Source organism: Podarcis gaigeae, assembly GCF_964106915.1.
Source record: "Podarcis gaigeae genome assembly, chromosome: 8".
NCBI lineage: Eukaryota > Metazoa > Chordata > Lepidosauria > Squamata > Lacertidae > Podarcis > Podarcis gaigeae.
In genome coordinates, this window is record NC_139684.1 from 41111285 (window position 1) to 41136132 (window position 24848).

At 47.5% G+C, this 24848-nt stretch overlaps 2 protein-coding genes and 1 long non-coding RNA gene across 7 annotated transcripts in view; 2 read left to right on the forward strand and 1 right to left on the reverse strand.

Moving 5' to 3' along the window:
* Positions 1-37: 37 nt before the first annotated feature.
* Positions 38-9877, forward strand: RNF166 (ring finger protein 166). Of its 5 annotated transcripts, none has more exons than XM_083754589.1 (7): positions 45-289; positions 3106-3178; positions 4191-4347; positions 4931-5043; positions 5649-5763; positions 7563-7670; positions 8358-9877. In XM_083754589.1, exons 3-7 carry the CDS (start codon positions 4255-4257, stop codon positions 8421-8423), a joined length of 495 nt encoding a protein of 164 aa, XP_083610715.1. In that variant the 5' UTR covers positions 45-289; positions 3106-3178; positions 4191-4254; the 3' UTR covers positions 8424-9877. The 5 variants fall into 5 exon arrangements, with proteins under 5 accessions (XP_083610716.1, XP_083610715.1, XP_083610717.1 ...); XM_083754591.1 differs by lacking the exon at positions 45-289 and adding an exon at positions 388-543; XM_083754590.1 differs by lacking the exon at positions 3106-3178 and having other exon boundaries at positions 38-289.
* The window catches only part of LOC310851939, a 26874-nt gene continuing 9702 nt past the window's right edge, over positions 7677-24848 (reverse strand). Inside the window, exon 3 of the long non-coding RNA XR_014567918.1 lies at positions 7677-7835. This is a non-coding gene — a long non-coding RNA (uncharacterized lncRNA). The remainder of the gene's footprint in view (positions 7836-24848) is intronic.
* Positions 19542-24848, forward strand: part of SNAI3 (snail family transcriptional repressor 3) — a 9093-nt gene continuing 3786 nt past the window's right edge. Inside the window, exons 1-2 of the mRNA XM_083754596.1 lie at positions 19542-19676; positions 22367-22999. Coding sequence (XP_083610722.1) covers positions 19598-19676; positions 22367-22999 — 712 coding nt within the window. The 5' untranslated portion in view covers positions 19542-19597. The remainder of the gene's footprint in view (positions 19677-22366; positions 23000-24848) is intronic.

Genomic DNA, 24848 nt, shown 5'->3' on the forward strand with positions numbered 1-24848 from the left:
CCTCTGACATCATCAGAGAGTGCCGCCCTACCACCTTGCTTCCGCTTCCGCCTCCCTGGGCCGGGGTCGTCTCCGCCTCCTCGTCCTCCATGGCTGCCGCGATGTTCCGGAGCCTGCTGGTGTCCGCGGGCGGATCCCGCGAGGCGACTCCTTCTGCCGCCGCCCCCTCGCCCGCCCCGCCGCCGCCCCACCCGCCTGAGGCCGGCGCCGCGCTGGAGGCCCAGTTCAGCTGCCCCATTTGCCTGGAGGTCTATCAGCGCCCCGTGCGCATCGCCCCCTGCAGGCACACGTGAGAGCCCAGGGGCCCTGGGGGCTGGGGGGTACGCGCAGTCATGTCCGAGGGCGGACCGCTTGTAAACATGATGCCCGTCTTTCAGCAAGTGCAACGGGGGTAGTGGGTGGCGTTAGAGGAGGAGATGGTGGGTCTGGTGGGGCAGCATTGGAGGTGTCTGCCCGATTTGGGAGAAAGCAGGAGAAGATTTGAGGGGGTGACCAAGGGAGGAACTACAGGCGTAAGGATGCTAAGGCATAGAGCAAAGTGGGGTCTAGGTTGGGAGAAAGTATGTTAGGGGGATGAGGAGGTGAATTTGTGGTGCAACACTGACATGGCAGTGTTGGCCAAGAATAAGACTTTGGGGCTGAAGCAGATACCTTGTAACGGATGTGGACCGTGTTGTGGGGAAGGTGAATTTCATACTAGGGATCGCTAGGAAGAAGATAATAAACAAAACTGCTAGTATCATAGTGCAAATCTGCGGCTGTTCTAGAAAGCAAGGAGGGTGCACTTGTGGAGATACTCTCTTAAAAAGAGAGAGGTGCTCCTGAATCATTGGTTCCCATGAATACTGGGAGAATTGGACCCACACCACCCTTTTCCTACAGTATTGTTACATGCTGTGTGTGAAAGGAAAGATAATGCTTATTACAGAAAGTTCAGTAGAGGATAACTATGGAATAGCCTTATGAAATTTCACTGAGTTGTCTGTGCGAGTGAAAGTGGGGTAATATAATCCTTTGAATAACATAATCCTGCAGGAGTCTATTGTGAGTCCTAACTGTGCTCCTGTGAACACAGATCTTTGGGAGCTTTTTGATACTGAAGCCTTTACCAGACATTGCTATGTGCATGGCAACCTCAAACTTTGAACACCTAAACCCTTGTTGCATTGTGTGATGATATAGTGAATTTTAGCACTCCTGAAACTTGTCTGCTGAAACTGTTGAATATTTTCAGACCAGTTCTTGCAATGATTTTTTTCAGAGTTCTAATGCTTGCAGTCTAAATCTTCTAAAAGGTTTCATGGGGAGGCGAAAACCTGCTCAGGAGCACCATCTCCTGAGGAGACAGATTCTGAAAGAGAGCTGTATCTTCAGTAGTAGTAAGAAGTCAAAAAGATGCTGTGGCATTATGAAAACTAACAGATGAGGTGGCTGAGAGGCATAGCTCCATGCTGGACCATCTGCTTTCCATGCAGAAGGCCCCCAGTTCAATCCCTGACTCCTCAAGTTGAAAAGGATCTTGGACAGAATGTGTGGGGAAGACCTTGAAGTGCTATTGCCTGCCTTCCCCAACCTAGTGTCCTCCAGGTGTTTTTGACTATGACTCCCATCAGCCCTAGCCAGCATGGTGAATGGGAAGGGGAGATGGGAGTTGTAGTCCAAAACATATGGCTTGCACTAGATTGGTGAAGGCTTCTCTAGATGTTTTGGACTATGATTCCCATCAGTCCAAGGCAGCATTGTTGTATGATGCTGGCGCTGATGCAGATTGTAGTCTGAACATCTGAATCAGAAGAATCCCTGCAGTCCCTGGACTGGTGCCTGGACACAGTGGTGAGATGGATGAGGAATAACTTAGACTGAATTCTGACAAGACAGAGGCGTGGTTTCTGTGTCTGAGAAATTGGTCAACTGCTAACCCTGGATAGGCTTGCATTTCCGCTGAAGGAGCAAGTTTGTAGTCTAGGGCATGATGCTTCTGGATCCAGCTTGTCACTGGAAGTCCAGGTAGCCTCAGTGCCTAGAAGTGCCTTTTACTAGCTGTGATTAGTATGACAGCTGCACTTGCTCCTGGATGAAGAAAGCTTGGTCATGGTAGTTCATGTGTTAGTTACTTCAAGACTGGATTACTGTAATTAGCTCTGTGTGTGGCTTCCCTTGCACTTGATCTGGAAGCTGCAGTTAGTGCAGAATGATGCAGCACAATTACAATTACAGGAGTGAGATTCTATCAACCTGTAACACCTCAGCTCATTAGTTCAAGGTCTTACTTATTGGCATATAAAGCCCTTAACAACTTGAGACCAGTTTACTTATGAGATCACATTTCCCCATATATGCCCACATGACTGCTTCCATCTGCAGAACTGACACTTACAATTGCAACATAACACTCTGTTTTTAAAAGATCTATATTTTAGTGTGGCAGCAGCTACACTTTGGGAGCCCCTGCCTGTTGACATCATGCAAATGCCTTCACTGTACCCTTTTCGGCGTCCACATGTGTTTTTAGCTTATCATTTATTTTAAATAACTTTTGAATTTTTTTAATAGTTGTTTTTAACAGGTTTTTTCCTAATAATTCCATTATTTCATTCATATTTTCATATTCATATTTCATTTCATATTTTGTAAGCCAGTTCAAGGTCTTATTACAATCAAGCAATATATAAATGTATTAAAATTTATTTGCTAGATATTCTTCAGCTGTATCTCTCTTAGAGGATGCTGCCACTAGAAAGGCATTGTCCCTCATCACCACCAATTACACTTTGGTTGGCAGAGGACACTGATTATCTTAATAACCAGACATGCGCAAAGGAGCAGTTGGTTCTTTGTTCCCAAGTCCCAAGTTATTGAGGGTTTTATGGTTGTAAAACCAGCATTTTGAATTGTTCTCAAAAACAGATAGGTAGCCAGTTCTGTTAACAGTCCCCAATCCTCTCCCTCCTCAATTCTAATCTTTGCTCACTAATATGAATGGGAAGCACTTCAGGCAGCGACTGTGCTGTTCCTGTATTATATAAAATCACCTTGCCCTCCTGTGGCACAACACAAAGTTCACTTGTGGTAATAGGGTTAACCACCCTTTTCTCCTGCACTCAGTGGTGGGAAAGGCCTCTGCCTTTTCGTTTGGTATTGCCTCTTGTGAAGACTTCTGGAACAGAGATGCTGATGGGTAAGTGCAGAGCCGCAGCAGAGGATTTCCCTTTAAAAGTTAGTCAAGGTAGCCAAGAGGAAAGGAGTGACTTTGAGGAAACTCACTTGGCATATGTCTAGCGGAGCAAGAGTGAGGGCAGAAGCAGAAAACTTACTTGCCGCTAGCTGCTAGCATAAAGCTGATGAAATTTGCTGAAAGACCAGAGCATTTGCAAGTGGGTTGGCAGATTGTCCTTTCGGCCTCTTGGATTCCCTTGCATAGCCTCAAGCTCCCTTTTCCAGTACAGTGGTTATTTTGCGGTTTCTTCCACCAACTGCAGTTTCTTCCACCAAAGAGGTTCTGATCCTGCAGGCATAAAAGAACTTTAAAGTTGCCACGATCCCTGATCTCTGGCCTGTTTCTAAAAGCCATTCTCTGGCCCGAGGCTCTTTGAGTTACTGCTCAGATTCCTGTAGCCTCTTATTCCAAGTTCAGAGGCAGACATTTCCTGATGGATGCACAAGAGTGCTCTTTGACTTCATAGCACGTAGTGCTCAATAGTTATAAAGGGCAAGAGACAATGAGCAGCTCATCAAAATTAGATGCATAAATGACTGCAATAGATTTTTGTACCTCTGAGCAAGTGGTGTGTAGCATTCCAGAGTATGTACTGGTGCTCTGTAGTATTCAGCATACAATAGAATGTTTTGCTTGTGATACAGAAAGCTTATTGCGTGCTTTAAGACTAGGCCATCTTCTACCCTATGCCCCATAGGTGCTGAAAATAGTCTGAGAACACCCTGCTAATAATTCTGTGTGGGGGCACTTCATAATCTAGGACATACAGAAAGCTAAACTATCATTAGCTACTTCATGCTTTCAGGAATGTTTTTATGTTTTTTGGCTGGAGAACTGTCAGCATCTTATCCTGGGAGAGGAATCTGGCCAGCCTTTATTGTTGAATTGGCTGGTGATAAGAGTTTGTATGCCTGTATTACTCCTAGTGCTCTCGAGGCTTGCTGAGCAAAGTGAGTCTCTGTTTCTTTTCCAGATTCTGTGGGGAATGCCTGCAGCCATGCCTCCAAGTACCGTCTCCTCTCTGCCCACTCTGCCGCATGCCCTTTGACCCCAAAAAGGTGGAGAAGGCCTCCAGTGTAGAGAAGCAGCTCTCCTCCTTCAAGGCTCCCTGCCGGGGCTGTAGCAAAAAGGTAATTTCATGAGCCACGTGGGCAAGGGCAGGTGCCATGTTTAGAGCCACAAGGGAATGCTGGTTAATTCCTCCCACCCCCCTCCCCGGTCACTTGAAAATTGCTGAGGGTCTTTCTGCCTGTTGTGGCAATTGTAATGCACAGTGCTAGATGCTGCATGATTTTTAATTGTTTTTATTGCTTCTTTTATTATTTACATTGTATTATAGTTTGTATTCAAATTATAATATAAGAAATAAAGCAATAAAAATACAGTTAAAAATCAACATGAAACTTTAGTAAGGACAAGTCATGGACTGGCTGAATGAAGTTTACAAACCTCAGTTGGAGGGCATGTGGTTTGAGGTTTGGCAGCTGGAAGAACAGCTTGATGTTCAGTTCAAAGTTCCTTTGCAACCTTAAAGTGGCCACCTTGCCCCTTTTCAAAGTAGCACAGAAGACAGTTTGAGTACAGAGCGATACAGTTTGCTTAATTAATTAGTGTGTGACAATTACCTGGAAACCAAGCTTTTACGTTAAGAGGATACAGCACATTCTTAGGAAGAAAAATAGAATCCTTTTGTCTCCATTCCTCATTTTACAGGTGACCCTCGCAAAGATGAGATCCCATGTCACATCCTGTACTAAGGTTCAGGAGCAGATGGCCAACTGTCCAAAGTTTGTTCCTGTTGTCCCGACGTCCCAACCCATTCCCAGGTATCTAATCTTCACCTGTTGGACAAGACGCTACATTCTGTTAGAGTGTTGGGCTGATGGGGCTTGCATGGAGAGAAAGTGGATAGATGAAGGAACCTTCTTAGACTGCCTTTCTAAACTAACCTGTTCTGACCTCTTAAAGTGCTAGGCTGACATTCTTAGGGTTGTTGACCTCATTTCCTCACTCACCGCCTCTTCCTTGATATCTGCCGCTTCTGGAGAAGAGAGGAGGAGAGGCTTTTGTCACTTTCTCCTGCAGATATCAAAGAGCAAGCAGGGCTCCTTTGCATCTCCAGCTTAATTAGCTGGAACTAGGAACTCTACCACCCAGCATGTATTTCCTGTAAGAAACACAGCTTTCTTATTTTGCACACCTAATATCTCTGTGCGATTGTTTTGCCACTAAAAAAAAATCAGCAAGTATACCATATACAACCAGCTTCTGAGCTGTGTGCTAACTCTGCAAGGTTAACCACTAGTTTTGAAGCTGTCACGAGTGAGCCATGCTGTCCATGGGGGGTTTCTTTTGAAAGGGAGCATTGGCAAGCACCACACAGGCGCTGTTCTCCTGGGTGACTCTTCCAAATTTCTGCTGTCTTTTCCAGCAATATCCCAAACCGGTCCACATTTGTGTGTCCCTATTGTGGAGCGCGGAACCTGGACCAGCAAGAGCTGGTGAAACACTGCATGGAAAACCACCGCAACGACCCTAACAAAGTGGTGAGTGGCCATGGATCTAAATGGAAAAGAGGCTGGGAATTGTGCCCTCCCATATACAGGTTTGGGGGTTTGGGGGGGGGGCAGAAGCAGGATGAAAGGCCAGTGTAGTGGTTTGCCCATCCTGCCTATGGCACAACTTGAGTTACCTGCTGCTTTAGGTTGTGAACTGCAGACTGTTAAATGCTGCTCTTCAGCTCCTCTGCTGATGTAGAGCTAGAGGGGTATAACTGTCCAGTGAACTGTGAGGTTTGTGCACATCTGATTTCTTTCCCGGTGCGGAGTTGGTAGGTGCATGTGCATCCGCTCCCAGGCATGGAGTGCTGTGCCTGTTTCCAGCTCATTTAATCTCTATTCAGCTTCTCAAATGGACAGAGGCAGTGCGGTGATGCCTTTTCTGCAGCAAGATAAAAGAGAGGAGATAAGTGCCCTGGAGAGGGTCATGTTGAGAGTTTAGGGTAGCAGTTCTGTTTTGAGGTCCACCTTCCATCGGTCCAAATTTGGAGATCTGGTCAATTTGGTACCAATAGGTGTTTCCAAAGCAACACAGGATGGGGTGCAGGAAAGAAGCTTGTTGCTGTTTAGTTTATGTTGGTATTGATTATTTTAATTTTTCATGGTGGAGATGGCTATCAATGGCTACTGGCCTTGATGGCTATGCTCGCCCTCCATAATCGGAGGCAGCAATATATCAGTTGCTGGAAACCACAGGAAGGGAAAGGGCTCTTGTGCTCATGTTTTGCTTGCCGGTTTGACACCAGCATCTGGTTGCCACTGTAACAACAGGAGGCTGGACTCGATTGACCACTAGCCCAATCTGGCAGGCTATTCTTACATTATGTATTTAATGCATTTGATTTGCGTATGCATGTTCATTTGCCAACTGCTTTTGATGTTTGGGGTTCCAGAGAAAAGCAGGGTGTAAATATTTTTAAAGAAATAGCCTGAGCTCCTCAGGAGCCATGTATGGCAAATACCAACACAGCAAAGGTCATAGCTCAGTAGTAGGGCAGAAGGTTGTGGGTTCAGTCACCAGGTAGGACTAGGAATGTCCCCTGTTTGAAATCATAAGAGCTGTTGCCAGTCAGTACTGAGGTAGTTCTGCCAATAGCTTAACTTTCTAAGGCAGCTTCCTAAAATTGGTAAAGAAACCCCAGGTGTGTGCTGTGGAAACTGGAGACTTTCCATCAGAACTTTTGTCACCCTCCTAAGAAAACATGGAAGCCTTTTCTGTGTGCAGTTAGGGTGTTTGCTGGATAGCAAGGCATGCATTTGTCATATTTTCTGAGCAGAAGTCTACAGGCAGTGCAGCAAGTCTTGGATAATAGCTGAAACAGGGGAGGGAAGAGATGGAAATCAGGACTACCTCACTGCTACAGATGAGAGACTAGCAGCTTCTGTCAATTCCTCTCAAAGTTTTCCATCCCATCTAGTCATCAGAACAACTTGTAACTAAGAACTTGTGCCTGCGTTTGCCTATTTCCTCCTCCCTCCCAATAGGTTTTCCTTTTGTGCTGTGAATTTTTTGAGGGCATGGGCTTCTTCTCTTTTTCATGATTTGTAGGCTGCTTTGGGAACGTTTTTGGTGGAAGAGTAGGACCAAAAATAATTAATTATACACATGCAATAAATTATAGTGGTATTATTTCCCTAGGCAGTTCTATGCACATATGTGTGTGGTTATACAAATCTCGTTGTTGATTTAGTGTGCTACTTTGTTGCTTTAGAATGGGCTAATCTGGTTCTTTCCTTTTTAGTTGACAGTCCACTTCTTCTCTTCCTCCTGCCCCTCTGTGTTCCAGGTATGCCCAGTCTGTTCAGCCATGCCTTGGGGTGACCCCAGTTATAAGAGTGCCAACTTCCTACAGCATCTTCTGCACAGGCACAAGTTCTCCTATGACACATTTGTGGTGGGTACCTACTGCCAAACTTACATGGGGTGCATTAGATGGCGGTCAGGAGCCCTGGTGCTCAGTATTGCTTTCTGTGGGTTGGCAATTAGGGCTCCCTTGTGGCTTGCTTTGCAGTTTTTGTTGTTATTCTTTAACATGTTCTTCCTTGGGGGTCCTTTGGGCCTGGAAAGAGGGATAAAAATATAATCTTTGATGATAATCATGGACCAAACTGATATTGGGTGGGGCGATGGGGATGCTGTTGTATCAGAAATTGCACCTTCCTCCCATTTGAGGGCTCAAGTAGGTGTTCTTTCTACTCCACTCTTATAAGGAGACTTCCCTTTTAGACAACTTGGACATAATTGTTGAGATTTTAATCTTGTCCCAAGCCTTTTATTTTCTTTAAGCCAGGGTAGTGTTTAGATTGTCACATTGGGAAACCTGGATTCGAATCCCTGCGCATTCATGAAGCTCAGTGGGTGATCTTGGGCCAGTCTTTACCTTTCAGCCTGGCCTACCTCACAAGGTTGCTGAGAGGGTGGAAGGGAAGGGTGAGGAATCAAGGACACTGCTCTGAGCGATGTGGAGGAGGAGAGAGAAAAAAATGAAGTCTTTGGTAAAGCAATATTGGGGACGGGGCTTGGAGCAGGGAGGGAAATGCTTCCATTTGGTTGCCTGCAATGGTTCTGTCCTCATTTCCAGGACTACAGCATTGATGAAGAAGCAGCACTGCAAGCGGCGCTGGCACTCTCCCTCTCCGAGAACTGAGGGCAACCGCCATGTGGTGGATCGGGACTGTTCGGGGCTCTTGCTGACCTTTCCCCACACAGTGGGGAGGCACAACCCCTCACCCTTCCCTCGGCCTCCATCTAACAAGTAGGCAGCCCATTTCCTCGGCTCCTGTCCTGCCTTCCTCTGCCAGGTGGAACCTTCCTTCATTTTTCGGAGCTCAGAGGTGATGGGATTCGATGTAGGCGCCTGAATGGGAAATGCAGCGGGGAACCCCAGCCTCGCCCACTTCGAACTGTTTGGGCCCACTTTGTACTTCCGGTTGGACATTCCATATGTAACTTCAGCGCAGAGGGTATATTTTATTAAGATGCTTTTACTAAGATTTTAGCACTGTTGGCCCTCATCCTGTTTGCGGTTTATATAGCAAGAACGCATTTTGTGGGGAACTCTGTAGTTTAAACCTTTTTTTAAAAAAAGAAATATCGCCTGTGGTTTTTGTTAAGTCATTTGGGGTTTTTTAATTATTATTTAAAAGAAGAAGAACAAGCATGGGACACAGGCACTTTGTAGGACTATTTATTACGCCCTTGGGGAGCAAATTGCTTACCACTCAGCCAGCCATTGCAACAGAGGCAGCAAACGCTGGGAGTGCATGGAAATGCCCATGAAAGGCATTTCGAAAGGATCCAGAATCCCCAAGTCAGGTTAGGAAGCCATTCCTAGCCACATGCATCTTTCTCTCCCTTTCCCTTCTGCACCCCCTCCCCCCAAAAAACCCTTCCTCATTTTGTACCGGCTTTTGTGATAACTCTACATGCAGCCTTTCCCAGCCCGGTGCATTCCAGGTGATTTGGACCACAGTCCCCATCAGCACCAGCTGGGAGTTGTCGTCCAAAACTCCCGGGAGCCACCATGCTGCCTGAGGCTGCCATGTAGGTTATCTGTGGGGGATTTTTTTCTACATCTATCGGTGTGACAATACTCTTTTCACATTTTATAGAGAGAAAAACAAAACAGTTAACTGTTGATACTGCAATATCTGTGTTTGACTAGGAACAATAGTATTTTTATGGAGCATTATTTTTTAAAGTATATTTTTTAAAGAAAAAAGAGGTATGTATTCAAGAATTTCAGGGTGGGGGTGGGAGGTATGCCAGAACCTGGAGTGGAGAAGGGGCTTCCTTTCATTAACACTGGAGCAATCGGACTATTGTCGTCTTCTTGTTTTTCAATATTTCTCTTCTCTTCCCCCCCCCCACCCCCCACAAAAAAGGAAAAAGATCTTTGTTGAAATGACCTTTCTGGGTTTCCTTTTCACCAAGTAACAATCCTTTCTTTTTAGAAGCTAGAGGGGGAGGCGGCCATTTCAGGTTGTCATAAGCTGTTACACGCTGCAAGGTACTGCAAGGTTTTATCATCCAGGTATCATGATAATGGATCAGCAGGTCCAAAGTAGACTTGAAAGAAATAAAAGCTGTGAATAAGCTACAGTATATGGTGTCTGTTTGTGTCTCTAGTACGAAGAATCTGCTCAAAACGGGCACCTCACAGCACATCCTAGGGGTGGGGTTACATGCCCTCTAGAGTATTTTACAGTTGGGAAGTTTCACGGTACAGTGTTTAAAATGGACAACTTCCGCTGGAGTCCTGCAGAGCCCTGCCAGTCACCCCGATATGCATTTTTTTCCCAGGGAGCAGTTTTTCAGATGAAGAGGATTCAAAACTGAAGCCCTCCCTACAAGGGTTGCAGTCCACCTTCTGTCACCTCATTCTATATATCTGGCCTAATTTACTTCCTAGCATAGATTTTGAGGTTTCTGAGGGATGGGGACATTGTGCTGTAGACAGCAGAGTCTCCACTAGGGGGAGCAGCAGCCTCAATGCTACGCTTCCCAGCCTGCAGATCTTCCTTGCTTGAGCTGCCTTTGGCTGAAATCAGGCATGGCTCTCTTGGAGCCTCTTCCAAATGGTTTTGGAATGCAAGCAGACTTAACCCCTGTACTGCCGCACAGATTTCCTGGCCTTTAGATAGGAAGGGGCCCATGCCCCAGGTTTGAATCTCCCCAAGTGAGTTGGCTGTTTGAGGTCACTCTTATCCCAGGCACAGGGCTCAGCAAAGATTATGTGGGAAAGGACAATATGATCTGCATGAGAAAGAGGCTCCTGTGTGGGCCGTACAAATTGTCCATCAGGGTATTGGGGCCCCTCCTGTTTGCCTTTTCCAACCTGGTGCCCTCCAGATGTTTAGTACTTCAAATTCCACCAGCACAGCCATAATATAGTGTGGCTGATGGGAGTAATCTTAAACATCTGGAAGGTGCCAGGTTGAGGAAGCCTGGCATACAATAAGGGGAGCGGTACTCATGGGCACCCAAGGAAGCTGAAGATTCAGGGCAGGTAAAAGAAAGTACTTCACCTAGCACAAAGTTAAACCTTGGAACTCACTCCAATAGGAAGCAATGATGCCAGCAACCTAGATGGCTTTAAAGGAGGATTGAACAAATTAATGGAGGATCATGTTATCAGCGGCTACTAGCCATGATGGCTATGCCCTGCCTCCAACGTTGCAGGCAGTAATGCTTCTGAATACAGTTGCTGGAAACCGCAGGAGGGGAGAGCGCTCTTGTGCTCAGGTTCTGTTTGCAGGTTTCCCAGTTCAAGAGAAGGGAGATTTTGTTGGCAGTTTAGGGAGCCAAGTATCGCTTAGCCTGGCGAGCTGTTAGTCCCACAGCAAGGCTAGCAGGTGTTGTGGATTTTCTCTGCTGCAAATGTCCCAGAGAACTGGAATGCCAAAACAGTCTGACTTCCTGAGCCTGAGCCAATTGAGATAAGCCTGGCTCAGATCAGGAGTCCTTGTTTCCCAAGAACACCACCTACTGACTCATTAACTCCTGCCAGTGGGACTAACAAGCCTGGGTTTCGTCACCACAGGCCCCTCTTCAGTCTCATGTTTTCAGTCTCTCCCCCTGCCTGCCTGACAGCTGAATCAATGCTCAGCATCTTTTATCAGGGGTGACGCAGGATGCAAGGAGCATCTTATCTCCTGCCTGGCTTCTGTCAACAACACAGCCCCAACCTGTAGCTTCTTCAAGGGCCATAATCATCACGGCTGTCTCAACTTCAAAGGCCTTGTCTCTTTCGTCAAGTTCTTTTAATGAGGCCAGAGTGCTTAACGACTTCATTATACTTCACCCCCCCCCCTTTGCACTTCCTTGCCTGCCTCTTAAATGTGCACAGAGGTCATTGAAGCAATGGAAAACTCCACTCTTGTGTTGAGAAATCCTGATGGTGAAGGGGGTTGGAGGGATTCAGCAAGTGAGCTGCAACAGTGAATAAGTTGATAGGATGCGCCAAGAAACCTAACACTGCCAGCTCGGAACACCTGTAGAGCTGTATGGACTAATGCCAATGCTGGACAGCTGGTGCCACATAGCGACTGATGCAATTTTATGCGTACTTTAACAGTAAGACCCACTGGGGCTTCCATGTGTACAGTACAGGATTGCAACCTAAGCAACTGAGCTACAAACCAGCCATTCCTCCCTTCAAATGTGACTTCTGCCATGAATGCTTTGTAGGTAGCCTTGGCCTCCTCCATATTTTATGGCCTACCTTACAAGGGTGGTGTAAGGATTACAGCTAGGTAATGTGTGGGGAACCTTTGCCCCTCCACAGGTGCCTGAACAACTATCATCCCTAGTCATTGACCATGCTGCCTGTGCCTGACGGAAGCGGCTGTTCAGCAACACCTGGAGAGACAAACGTCTCCCACCCCTGATCTATATGAAGTCCTTTGGAAACACACTGTAAATGCTTATTTAACATTCAACAGCCTTCCGCAGCCTGATGTCCCTATTTGGTTTGGACAACAGCACCCATTGACTGTGCTGCTTGGGGCTGATAGGGGCTGTAGTCCAAACCAGCTGGGGGGGGGGGGATTGGAAAGTTCAGTATATGCCATACCAAGGATGTGCCATTGAACTCCCAGTGTCACAGAGGGCGGCCTGTATCTCATGGGAGGGAGCATCAGCTGCTTTGCATGCAGGGAGTCCCTAGTTCCATCCCCAGCATCTCCAGTGAAAAAGTCCATTGGCAATCACTTGTCTACACTGACTGGCACCAGAGGCTCTGCTTGGACAACTTTACAACAACAACAACAACAATAATAATAATAACAATTTATTATTTGTACCCCGCCCATCTGGCTGGGTTTCCCCAGCCACTCTGGGCGGCTTCCACAAAGACCAAAAATACACTAAGATGTCACACATTAAAAACTTCCCTGAACAGGGCTGCCTTAAGATGTCTTCTGAATGTCAGGTAGTTGTTTCTCTCTTTGACATCTGATGGGAGGGCATTCCACAGGGTGGGCGCCACTACTGCGAAGGCCCTCTGCCTGGTTCCCTGTAGCTTTGCTTCTCGCAATGAGAGAACCGCCAGAAGGCCCTCGGCACTGGACCCCAGCGTCCGGGCAGAATGATGGGGGTGGAGACGCTCCTTCAGGTATACTGGGCCGAGGCAAACTTCTCATCTCTTTCCCCACCCCAGTAAGTATAACAGTCCAGCAGCACCCTGACTACTTCTGGGCAGAGTTCGGCAAGGTGGGGTAGGTACTGAGGATTGGAATAGAAGGCAAAGAAATGTCTGTATGGCTATTGTCCCTGTTTCTAAAGAGCCCTTTTTCAGGTCTCCGTGCCGGGATGTTTAGGAAGGAACAATCATGCCATCAGAAGAAGCGCACTGCCTCACTTTGCTATTTCCAAACAGATTAGAAACATCTACACACACACACACACACACACACACACACACACACACACAGATCTTGTTGGGCTCCAAATTCCCATTAGCTTCTGCTGCTAGCATGGCTAATAGTCAGGGAAAATGAGTGCCACAGATTCCTCAAGTCTGAGATCAAATGATCCACTAACAGGTGATGTGGGGATGGAGGGAGCTGCTTGAGACCCCGAGGAACCACTGGAGACTAGGCAGATGTATAAATAGGACAGATCTTATATAAAGCAACTTTTTTTTGTTCCTACTTTAACATGGCAGCACCTCTGAGCATGTACAGAGCACTCTCCTCATTATTGTCAACTCAGGTCAGAGAGTGTGGCCTTTGCTCTTCCCCATACGCCCTTTCTTCATCCCCCGCCCCCTTAGATCTGCTTCTCAGGCTTGCTGTTAGAAACCCAGGAGATGACCCTTCTGAGAACAGCTTTTCCCCATCTCTTGCGTCTGAGCCAATATTTGTTCTGAGTGACTTTGGTACAAGCAGTCATTTCCTGCTGGTCACTGGGTCTGGATGGAGGAGGGAGAATGGGGAAGACTTTGCTGTTCGGTCAGTTAAGGAGTGGTGACTGCATAAGAGAATCAACACAAGAAATGAGTCTTTGGACTCCTTAAAGGCTCACCGCTTTATGGTGGCATCATAAAGCAGGGGTGGGGGAACATCTGTGGACCTCCAGATGTTGTTGGACAACAACTCCCATCTGCCGCAGCCAGCATGGCCAATGGTCAGGGATGGTGATGGGACTTGTAGTGCCATGATCAAAGCGTTTAAAATTATGCATGGCATGGAGAAAGTGGATAGAGAAAGTTCTTCTCGTGGTCTCACAACAGTAGAACTTATGGTCATTCAATGAAATTAAATGCTAGAAGATTAAAGGTAAAGGTAAAGGGACTCCTGACTATTAGGTCCAGTCGTGACCGACTCGGGTTGCGGCGCTAATCTCGCTTTACTGGCCGAGGGAGCCGGCGTACAGCTTCCGGGTCATGACAAAACCACTTCTGGTGAACCAGAGCAGCACACGGAAACACTGTTTACCTTCCCGCCGGAGCGGTACTTATTTATCTGCTTGCACTTTGACGTGCTTTCGAACTGCTAGGTTGGCAGGAGCAGAGACCGAGCAACAGGAGCTCACCCCGTCACGGGGATTCGAACTGCCGACCTTCGGATCAGCAAGTCCTAGGCTCTGTGGTTTAACCCACAGCGCCACCCGCGCTAGAAGATTAGGTCAGATTTAAAAAGTGCTTCTTCACACTGCACATAGTTAAACTATGGAACTCACTGCCACAGGAAGCAGTGATGGCCACCAACCTGAATGGCTTTAAAAAGAGGATTAGGCAAATTCGTGGAGTTTAAGGCTGTCAATGGCTACTAGCCAATATGACTATGCTGTGCCACCATGGTTGGTCGGAGGCAGTAATGCTTCTGAATGCCCATTGCTGAAAACCACAGGAAGGGAGAGTGCTCTTGTGTTGGGGTCCTGCTTGAGGGTTTCCTGCAGACATCTTTGTGCAAGATGCACAAACCATTACACACACACACCCGATTCAGAGAAAATGATTTGCAGGCAATGGAAGCTGAAGGACCGGGGTGGGGGGTGGAATGCTAGAGGCAGGAATATGGAACTGTCACATTTTCCTGCAGAGCACAAACAAACACAAGAAAAAAACCAGACCTTTTTTAACAGTAGGCGTTGGCGCTGAATCCGCCGAGCAAGAAATGGTTGCATTAACGCTGAAATGGGGACAGTCCTTTTCTGATGGGAGAAAGATAACCCCACTCTTGATTGAGTCTGCTCTGAATTGAATTTGCCGGCAAAAACTTTAGTCATCTCACTTTGGGCTAGACATAGATGAGACCTTTTGGCAGGTGCCTGCGAGGCAGATTCTTCTGTCTTTATACGGCCTCTTCACAGAGCAAAACTCTAGAAATGTAACAGTGTCATCAAAGTGAGAAAATGCCATGACGCCTTTAAGAACCAAATGTTCGAATGTGGCACTAGCACCTTTACAGGTCGTGTAGGCTGCACGCGTCGTCTGGCAGGAAGTGGCTAGTGGGCTTTTCTGATGTGGTTGGGGACCTGGGCAAGAAGAGGTGTCATGCTTCCTCTGCCTGCCACTGCTCTGTTGCTCTGATGTCAGAGGGGTCAGCGCAGGCAGCCTGGGGCTCCGTAGCTGGATGCTAAAAGGAAGCTAGGAGGACAATGTTAAATGAAGAGGAAACTTCGCTAGAACCTGCTTAACACATTGCTAGAGTGGTATTCAAAGCTTCTTGACAGAAACTCCTGGCCGTAGGCGGATGGCACCAATTGCTCATTCCGTTTGCTATGTATGACAATCGCTGCCTCCACAGGAACAGAGGAAGCTGCCTCAGGTGAAGTCAAACCCACACTCAGTATTGCCTGCACTGGCTGGCAGCAGCTCCCCAAATTTTCAGACAGATGCTAGGGCAGGCATAGGCAAACTCGGCCCTCCAGAAGTTTTGGGACTACAACTCCCATCATCCCTAGCTAACAGGACCAGTGGTCAGGGATGGTGGGAGTTGTAGTCCCAAAACATCTGGAGGACCAAGTTTGCCTATGCCTGTGCTAGGGATTGAACCTAGGACCTTCTGCATGCAAAGCAGTTGCTCTATCACTGAGCTATGGCCCGTCCCGATATCAGACCTATGAAAAAGACTGTAAATTCAGGCAATGGGACTGCAGAAGAAGGAAGGCTTCCTTTGTCAAAGGACTCTGAAGCAGGGTGTCTTCACCCTTGCTATTTCCCATCTTCTCAAGCATCCCTGTAGCAGGGGGTAGGCAACTGGGCAGTACTTCAAAGAGAGCCAGTGTGGTGTAGTGGTTAAAAGCGGTAGTCTTGCAATCTGGGGAACCGGGTTCGTGTCTCCGCTCCTCCACATGCAGCTGCTGGGTGACCTTGGGCCAGTCACACTTCTCTGAAGTCTCTCAGCCCCACTCACCTCACAGAGTGTTTGTTGTAGGGGAGGAAGGGAAAGGAGAATGTTAGCCGCTTTGAGACTCCTTAGGGTAGTGATAAAGCCGGATATCAAATCCAAACTCCTCTTCTTCTTCTGGGGAGGGGGTGAGAAGGCAGGTGTCTTCAATGAAATCCCCATACCCTACTTCCTGACTCCCTCCAGTTTTAGCAATATCTTTCTTACTTACTTTCTTATTTTGTATACCACCCTTAGTCTGAAAATCACAGGGCAGTTCACAACATAAAAATACAAAATGAGAACACAAAATACTGAATAAAACAAAAAGAAGCCAATCCAGAAGGATATCTTGGTTGATGGTATCTGAAGCCTCTGAGAGGCCAACGAGAATTAACAGGGGCACATTTCCCCTATCTCTCTCCTGACAGACGTCATCATACAGGGCAACCAAAGCAGCTTCTGTGCCAAAACCGGCCCTAAACCCCAACTGAAATGGATCTAGGAAATCATGTCAATCTGTAGCTTTTTCCAAGCAAGAGCTAAAGCAGACATCACAAAAAGGCAGTGGAGACTGGCCCCCTCTGTCCCCTCCATAATCTCAGCACTGCTTCCAGACTTAAACACCTGCACCTTTTAAAAAAGTGTTTGGAGGGGCCATAGTCCAGTAGATTAGAGCACGTGCTTTGCATGCAGAAGGTACCAGGTTCAATCCCCTGCATTCTCAGATAGGGCTGGGAAAGATTCTTCTCTGTCTGAGTTGGTAGAGCATGAGACTCTTCATCTCAGGGTTGTGGGTTTGAGCCCTATGTTGGGTAAAAGTTTTCTGCATTGCAGGGGGTTGGACTAGATGACCCTCGTGGTCCTTCCAGCACTACAATTCTATGATTCTATGAGACCCTGGAGAGCTACTGCTGCCGGTCAATGAACATTATATTAATTCACTTATGGAACTTGCAAACTGCCCCAGGCTGGTTCTCGAAGATCATCAATGCAACACAGTTAAACATAATGAAACCTACATCCAAAACAAACTGATCAACATTTCTTTTTTAAAATCCTCATAAAGAAGAAAGCAGAATACAGCAGCCATTCATAACCCAAGGATCTTAAGAAGGCCGACTAAATCCCACCAAAGGCTGGGGTAAATTGTCCTGATGGTCTGACTTGATATAGGCCCATTTCCTCTGCTCCTAAAAATTAGCCACTGGCCTTTGGCATATATTTGCAACGAAAAACAAAGCTCTTTTCCCCTGCCCCAGCCTGCCTGGGTAAACCAGTAGCAGAAGGCAGTCAAGGAGGAGCAAGATCACATAAGTGTCTGTTTTCTCAACTGATCCTCCAGCAAGCAAACTGCAGGAGGAGGAATTCTGAGACACAATGGCCAGGTGAGTAAGTTTATGGGGCTGAGCTCTTCCCGATAATGCTTATCTCACCCCCATCTCACTGCCATGCTTCAAAGGGGTTTGCAAATATCCCCTAAGCCCCAGAGATCTCCCAGTGAAGCAATGGGGCAGGGGGTGGGGTAGGGAGGTGGTGACAGAGGATAAGCAGGCCCAGGGTGGAAAGAAGGCCTCCATCTGACTCGGCCAAGATTGGGTCTGCATTTTACAGGCTAAAGCCCAAGGAGGGAGGAGAGAAGAATTGATCCCTATCCCTGAAAAATTGTGTTTGGGGCTTAGCCTGAGCCAGCATGCAGCCCAAAAAAGATTATGTGTAGCCTCTGAGCATGTGCAGGGTACCATTTCTACACACATTTCTGTCCATCCTGACAAGCAAGGGGCATGATCTGAGTTCAAGGGCACATTCCAGCCAGGCAAAACCACTTAAGCAGGATGTGAACCTGGGCCAGTGAGGGGCATGACTTCAGAATGTGGCTCTGTAGGGCCACATTCGCTTCCCACTGCTGCTGTAGGGAGATGGGATGTGGCTGTTTGGAGTGAATGAAGTGTGAGTGGGGCAGGGCAGGCACCTCCAAACTGCACCTGGCTCATTCGCTGTCCTCAGAAGAGAGGTGACCAGAAGGGTGAGACTCAGCTAGTCTGTTGCAGCAAAATTCAAAAGGAACATTGTGGCATCTTAAAAACACACCAGTTTCATTATGGAAGAGTGGTCACTTCTGTTCGCTGCATTAATGTTGTCCTCAGCTGGCAGATGTATCTACGCCTGCATAGATAGATATAAGACCAGCCTTCTAGAATCTGGTGCCCTCCACTGTTTGGAGGACAACTCTCCTCACCCCCAGCTAGCACGGCCACACCTCCAAAAGGGCCCTGGAAGTCTTTTGAGAGAGGTCTTGCTTGCTTCTTGTGCCATATGCACACTTCTTTTATCCTGCTGACACTTTTGTCAGCATTCAAATAGACTTTGCAGATTTTCGAATCCACACAAAACCTGCCCCCCTCCCCAAAATAAATCTACTTACTCAAGTGGGATAAGTGCACAGACAACCGCAGCTGCTTTGGGAAACAAAAACCCTCTTGCTTGCTTTGTGAAGGGCTGTGGTTCAATGGTTAGAGTATCTGCTTTGCTGGCAGATGGTCCCAGGTTCAATCCCCTCCCCAGAATCTCTAGGTAGGGCTAGAAAAAATTCCTTGCTTGACAACCTGGGAAGCCGCTGCCAGTCAGTATAGACCAGGGGTCAGCTGGCCCACCATCCCTCAGACCATGTGGTGGGCCGGACTATATATTTTTTTTGGGGGGTGAACAAATTCCTACGCCCCACAAATAACCCAGAGATGCATTTTAAATAAAAGGACACATTCTACTCATGTAAAATCACTGATTCCTGGACCGTCCGGGGGCCGGATTTAGAAGGATATTGGGCCGCATCTGGCCCCGGGGGCCTTAGGTTGCCTACCCATGGTGTAGACAATACCGACATAGATAAGCCAATGCTCTGGTCCAGCTGGCCTATACTGTATTCTTGTGCCTCTGAATAACCATTGCTGGGGTGATTTGGAGAGGCTCTTCTTGCCCTCCTGCCCTGTTTGTGGGCTCCTGGTTGTCGCCTAGGCTTGAGAAAGCCTGGAAGGGCTTTTGCTCTGACCCAGCAGGGCTCTACTTCAGACGTGGCAGATAAAGCGCTGCTGCTGCGCTGAGCGAGCCATGGACTACTGACTGCCTGGACTGCACCGCACCGCGTAGGGACCAAGTGGCCGACGTGCTTTTCCTTTACGCGAGGGGTGGCGGGAGAAGCTGTCCTCGCCTAGCCGGAGTTTGGACACCTTAACCTTGGAAGCTAGCGGGAGGATTCAAGGTGATCCCCTCCTCTGCCCTGAGCGAGCCCGCCGCGGGGCTTCCCCGGCGTCGTGGTCGTAGCCGCCCCTTGGGCTTTGCACCTGCCGCGGGGAGGGCGGCCCCGGCGGAGGCGGCCAAGGACGGCCCCTCGGCCGGCGGTTGGCTCGGCGGGAAGCCCATGCTAATGAGCCCGCGGGTTTATTGCACCTGCCCGGTCGGCTCGCTTCGCCGGGACTCTCCGCTCGCCATGCCGCGCTCCTTCTTGGTCAAGAAGCCCTCCAGCACTCGCGTCCCCAACTACGGCCAGCTGGAGACGCGCCGCCAAGGTAAGGAAGGGCGAAATGGTTTGCGCCCAGGGCGCGCGGCGCGCTTTGGAAAGCTGAGCGGCAGCGGGTCCTTCCCTTCTCGCAGCTCTCCTCGAGCGCTTTTCCTTGCCCCGACCCCCTGCCCAGGTCTATAGAGCGGGCTGTCTCCCTTCCCTCTTCACATTTTTATCTCCTTTTGCGCTTCAAACTCCGAGCGGCGCGCTCTTGCGCTTGTTTACTCAGAAGGCAGCTCCGCGCGGGCTTTGTCCCAATTGTGCCCGCCTAGGGTTGCATGATGGGGACGGGTTTTTAGAGTCCTTTTTCCTGCTTAAAGTGCGCTTGGAAATAGAAAACTAATTTGCAGCACAAGCCTATACGTGTCTGCTCGGAAGTAAGTTCCTTTGCGCTCAATGGCGTTGACTCTCTAGTGTGTCTGTTTCGGACTGTGGCCTTCATTTTTACCCGGCTGTTTTTTTCTTAGCGTGCTGGGGAGAGGGCCCGCGCGCGGATTTTAAAAGGGGTTTATTTCCCCTCACCCACCCCATCTGAGTTCTCAAGTATAATAAATACATTAGGGTTTGTTTGTTTGTTTTTTAAAAAAGTTAATCTAGCAGCGATTATTTCTGCATTCTGTCTCACATTTCTATGTATGCAATTGCCGTTATTCCCTGTCGAATGCAAAATGTCCATAGGCAGCTTGGAAGAAAAATAGAGAGTTTTTAAAATAATACGAATGAAACATAGTAGGCCAAACATTAACAGCCAGACCTCACTCAACAAGAAAGCCTGAATAAATGCAACATTTAGGTTCAGAAAGAGGAATCTAAACCTACGAAATTAAAGCCAACAGTGGAGAGAATATGTTAACTCCAGGACACTAAAAAGTGTTTCTGCTGTAAATACTGTTAAACTGCTAAGATTATTTTTAAAAGAAAATGGGTGGGGAGTGCCTAATATTTGCACAGCCCCAGAAATCCATAGAGTGGATGCCAGGGCAAAAGGAGGTTTCCCTTCTCCCTGCCGGACACACTTCAGTACATGCTTATACGAGAATGTCTACTTGGTGAGTTTCAGAGTCATTTATCCTGTACCTTTGTCACATCAAAATAGCTTCCCTGGGTGTGTGGTGTAGTTGACTGTGTGCTGTCAAAAGTTTCCACACAGTTAGTGGCACCTATTGGCAACTGAATGTTCTGTATTGTGCATAAATAAGATGCATGGAAAGGTTGGGTAACATGTCACAGCATTGGTGTGAAAAACATGTTGTGCTGTCATAGAGTGGGGTGGGGGGGTGTTCTCAGTGTCCTCCTTGTGGTAAAGTGTGATGTGTAAAAGGTGGCCTGGAGGGTAGATTTCACTCAAACAGCAACTTTTCCAGGTTTGGTTGCCAGGGTCCCTCTACCCTTGCACTGAACCCTTCTGTACACAGATAAAGAATGCCAAGATTAGGAGGTGGCATGCAGATATTTTAAAAATGCCAAGTGTTGCCTCTTTGGGACAGGATAGTATTTGCTTTACGGTATTCATAAGGGTGAGCTCAATAATAATCTCGTGAGCATCTTGGCACTTCAACGCAAGGCTCAAATGTGGCTCCCCCACCCCCTTACACACTTCTTGGAAGCTCACTTTACAAAATAAAACTTATTCTTAAGTTAACCGCTATGGCCACATGGTTGCAACAGGCAGCATCTTTCTGAATGCATTCTATGTTTTATTTGTTAAAAAATAATGCTTCCAGGTTACCTTGGGGCCTGGTGTACTGATTCCAGTGCTTGATACATGGCACTGTGGGCAAATTGTGTTTCTGCGGTGTTTGCACCCGTATGACGCGTGTTTTACTGGAACTGTGTGTACACTGCATGTGCATATTGCAGTCTTATGAGTGCATAATGCAAATGTTTGAGTGAGGCAGCCTTGAGGAGAGACTTCTATGCAACTGTTTATAATATTGGAAAGGAGTTTAATTAAACTATGGAACTCACTACCACAAGAGGCAGTGATGGTCAACAACCTAGACAGCTTTAATACAGGATTAGACAAATTAATGGAGGAAGGAAAGGCTATCAATGGCTACTAGCCATGATGACTATCCTCTGTCTCCACAATTGGAAGCAGTGAAGTTTCTGAATGCCAGTTACTGGAAACCACAGGAGTGGAGAGGCTCTTGTGCTTGGATCCTGCTGGTGGATTTCAAAGAGGCATCTGGGTGGCCACTGTGGGAACAGGATGCTGGATTAGATGGGCCATTGGCCTGATCCTGCAGGCTCTTCTTATGTTCTTATGCTTCTTAGTTAAAACCAGCTATTTTATTTACTTCTTTTTCTATAACACCCTTCAGGAACAAAAATACAGTAGATTATATTTTCTAAAAGAATCTCAATAAAACAATTGCAAATTATTAAAAACTAGTGATCCAACAGCAACAACACAGAACGATACAATCACAAGGGCCAGGCCACGAAGTCGGATCCAACAACACAATTAGTTTCTGCAAGCCAAGGTACAAAGAGGCCTGTTTGAAAAGTTCCAGGTATGGAGCCTGCCTAACATTTCATGCCAGCCTAACATCCTTCTCTGGTGGGCATCTGAACTGGGCTTCAGACACATATTTTCCAAAATATGCAGAGTAGGCATGTTGTCTGGTACTGGTGAAGAGGCTTTCGAGGAACAATGGCTGCTTTTTATTTACTTGTTTTGTGTGTTTCCCCCAGAATCCAGTGGATTGTGCCACTCCTGGAGAGGGGCAGAATTCCCCGTCCTCAGTCAAGATGGCACGCCTTGTCCGGCAGCCCCCTATGAAGCTGGTAGCCTCTGGGACCACAGTTCTGCCATTGCCTGCCTGTCCCCACCTCTCCCACAGAGCAGTGAAGCCAAAGGGGAGCCCACATCGAGCTCCCAAGTGGGTTCTGGGAGCAGCCCTGGTGGCAGCTGGGGCTCTGCCACCCCTCTGCGTGATAACCAGAACAACCTCAATCTCCCGTTGGCATTCAGCCTGTTCCAAAGGAGGACTCCCAACCTGGGCAGCCCAGCAGAGGGAAATGGAGACAAACTGCAGGGGCCACAAGGCATAGCTGCTGACCCCCTGGAGACGTTTGAGTGTCCGGACTGCCGCAAGGCCTACAGCACCTTCTCAGGCCTGGCCCGACACAGGCAGCAGCGCTGCAAGCTGCAGGCAACCACGGCAAGGAAGTATTTCAACTGCAAGCACTGCGACAAGGAGTACGCCAGCCTGGGCGCCCTCAAGATGCACATCCGCACCCACACGCTGCCTTGCATGTGCAAGATCTGCGGTAAAGCCTTCTCCCGGCCCTGGTTGCTGCAGGGGCATATCCGGACACACACAGGTAGGGGGCGACCTTGAGGAAGGGGGCAAATGTGCATGGAAAAGAAGGGAGGGCAAAGTGGGGGGAGGTTGGGAGAACACTTGCATTTTGGTGTGGCTGGGGGGAACTGTTGGGCCCTCACACTCTGCTGTGATAAATGTTGCCTCTGATGTTGGTGCAAGATGTTTCAATTTATTTCTTCTATTTGCTATTTATTATTTACCCTACGCTAGGGCAGCACGCAGATACAGTATTTAAGAACAAAGCAGAAAGATTCTAAAACAGTTGAAACATTTTGAAAACAATTAAAATTAAAAACAGTTTCAGTTAAAAACAGTTTCCAAAAGCAATTGCCGTTAAAGACATTATTCCATCCAACGATCACAAGGTTGCCAGGAATACTATTTTTCAGCCTGCAAATGCCTTGGTATGTTTTCTAATTCTTCCTGAAGTTAGTAATGATGGAGACAGCCGTACTTTACTAGGGAGGGCATTCTACAACTGGGGAACCATCACTGAAAAGACCCTGTCATGGGTCAATGCCAACCGGGCAGCCTCACCTGCCAGTTGTAGGATCCAAGTGGTTGGCACTGTATATAGGCCACCCTTTCCCCCATTTTATCCTCCCAATAACCCTATATGGAAGGCAAGAGTGAGTTGGTCAGTGACCCAAGCTCACCCAATGAACTTCACTAGGTCTCCCCTGTCCTAGCCTGAGATTCTAACCATTCCACCAGCCTTCTCCTGAAATGCACTCTGCACATGTTCATAGAAGCACTCATCTTGTTAAGTCACCTGAACCAGTGCTCAGCTCTGGGTTTGTAAATGGGTTCTGGGCCTAAGCTGGAGTGAACCTCAACCTTAATTAAGCTCTTACTTAAGTGGGATGGATAACTCGGGATGTTCTTTTTTATATAGCATTGTCCACCTATTTTCACAGTGTGCAAGTGAAATTTGCTATACAAAGAAACATGTACAAGAGCCTTTGACTCACTGTTTTTAAAAATTCCTGTTAAATTGAACCTCCCCCTCCAGAGGCAGTCTACCTCTGAATACCAGTTGCTGGGGGAACAAGCCACAACTGCAAGCTGTTGCTACCAGGGCTTGCTTTGTCCCTCCAACACCTGGCTGGCTACTTCTGGGAACAGACTGTTAGGCTGGAGGGTCCTTTGCTCTGATCCAGGAGGGAACTTTTTATGATTCACTGGGCAGAAGTGTATAAAGGGGAAAGGTCACCTAAGAACAGCTGAGAACTGTTATGCTGGAGGGAACCTCATTCCAATCCAGCTGAGCCCGTCAGATGTTTTCATGTAAATACTGCGTCAGACTTGCATGAATAACTCCAGCGTAGGGCATTGCCACTGAAGTTGTTCATGGCACAAGCTATGACTGAACAGCTGTGAGCCAGTGTGGCGTAGTGATTAGAGTGTTAGGCTAAGACCTGGGAGACCTGGGTTCAAATCTCCACTCAGCTCTGAAGCTCACTGGGTGACCTTGGGCCAGTCACTGTCTCTTAGCCTAAGCTGCCTCACAGGGTGGTTCTTTTGAGGATAAAATGAGGAGGAAAAGGAGAACTATGTATGTCAGCCTGAGCTCACTGGATGAAGGAAGGTGGAACATAATTGTAAAAATAAATATGTAAAGACTTTTCCTGGCCCTGTGAGATTGGACCCCTCCTATTACTAGATTTCTGCTTCATTTGTTTTTTTAATCTCTGTTTTTATGTCTGGGTTTTTGTAAGGTGTTTGGGTTTTTTTAAATAGTAAGCAGTTTAGCAATGTGTTTTCAATCAAAAATTTATAATAAAATAAAGTGCAGGGATGCCCACTGTGAGAGAAAGTCACTGTGTCAAGCCCATCTTTGTTTTATA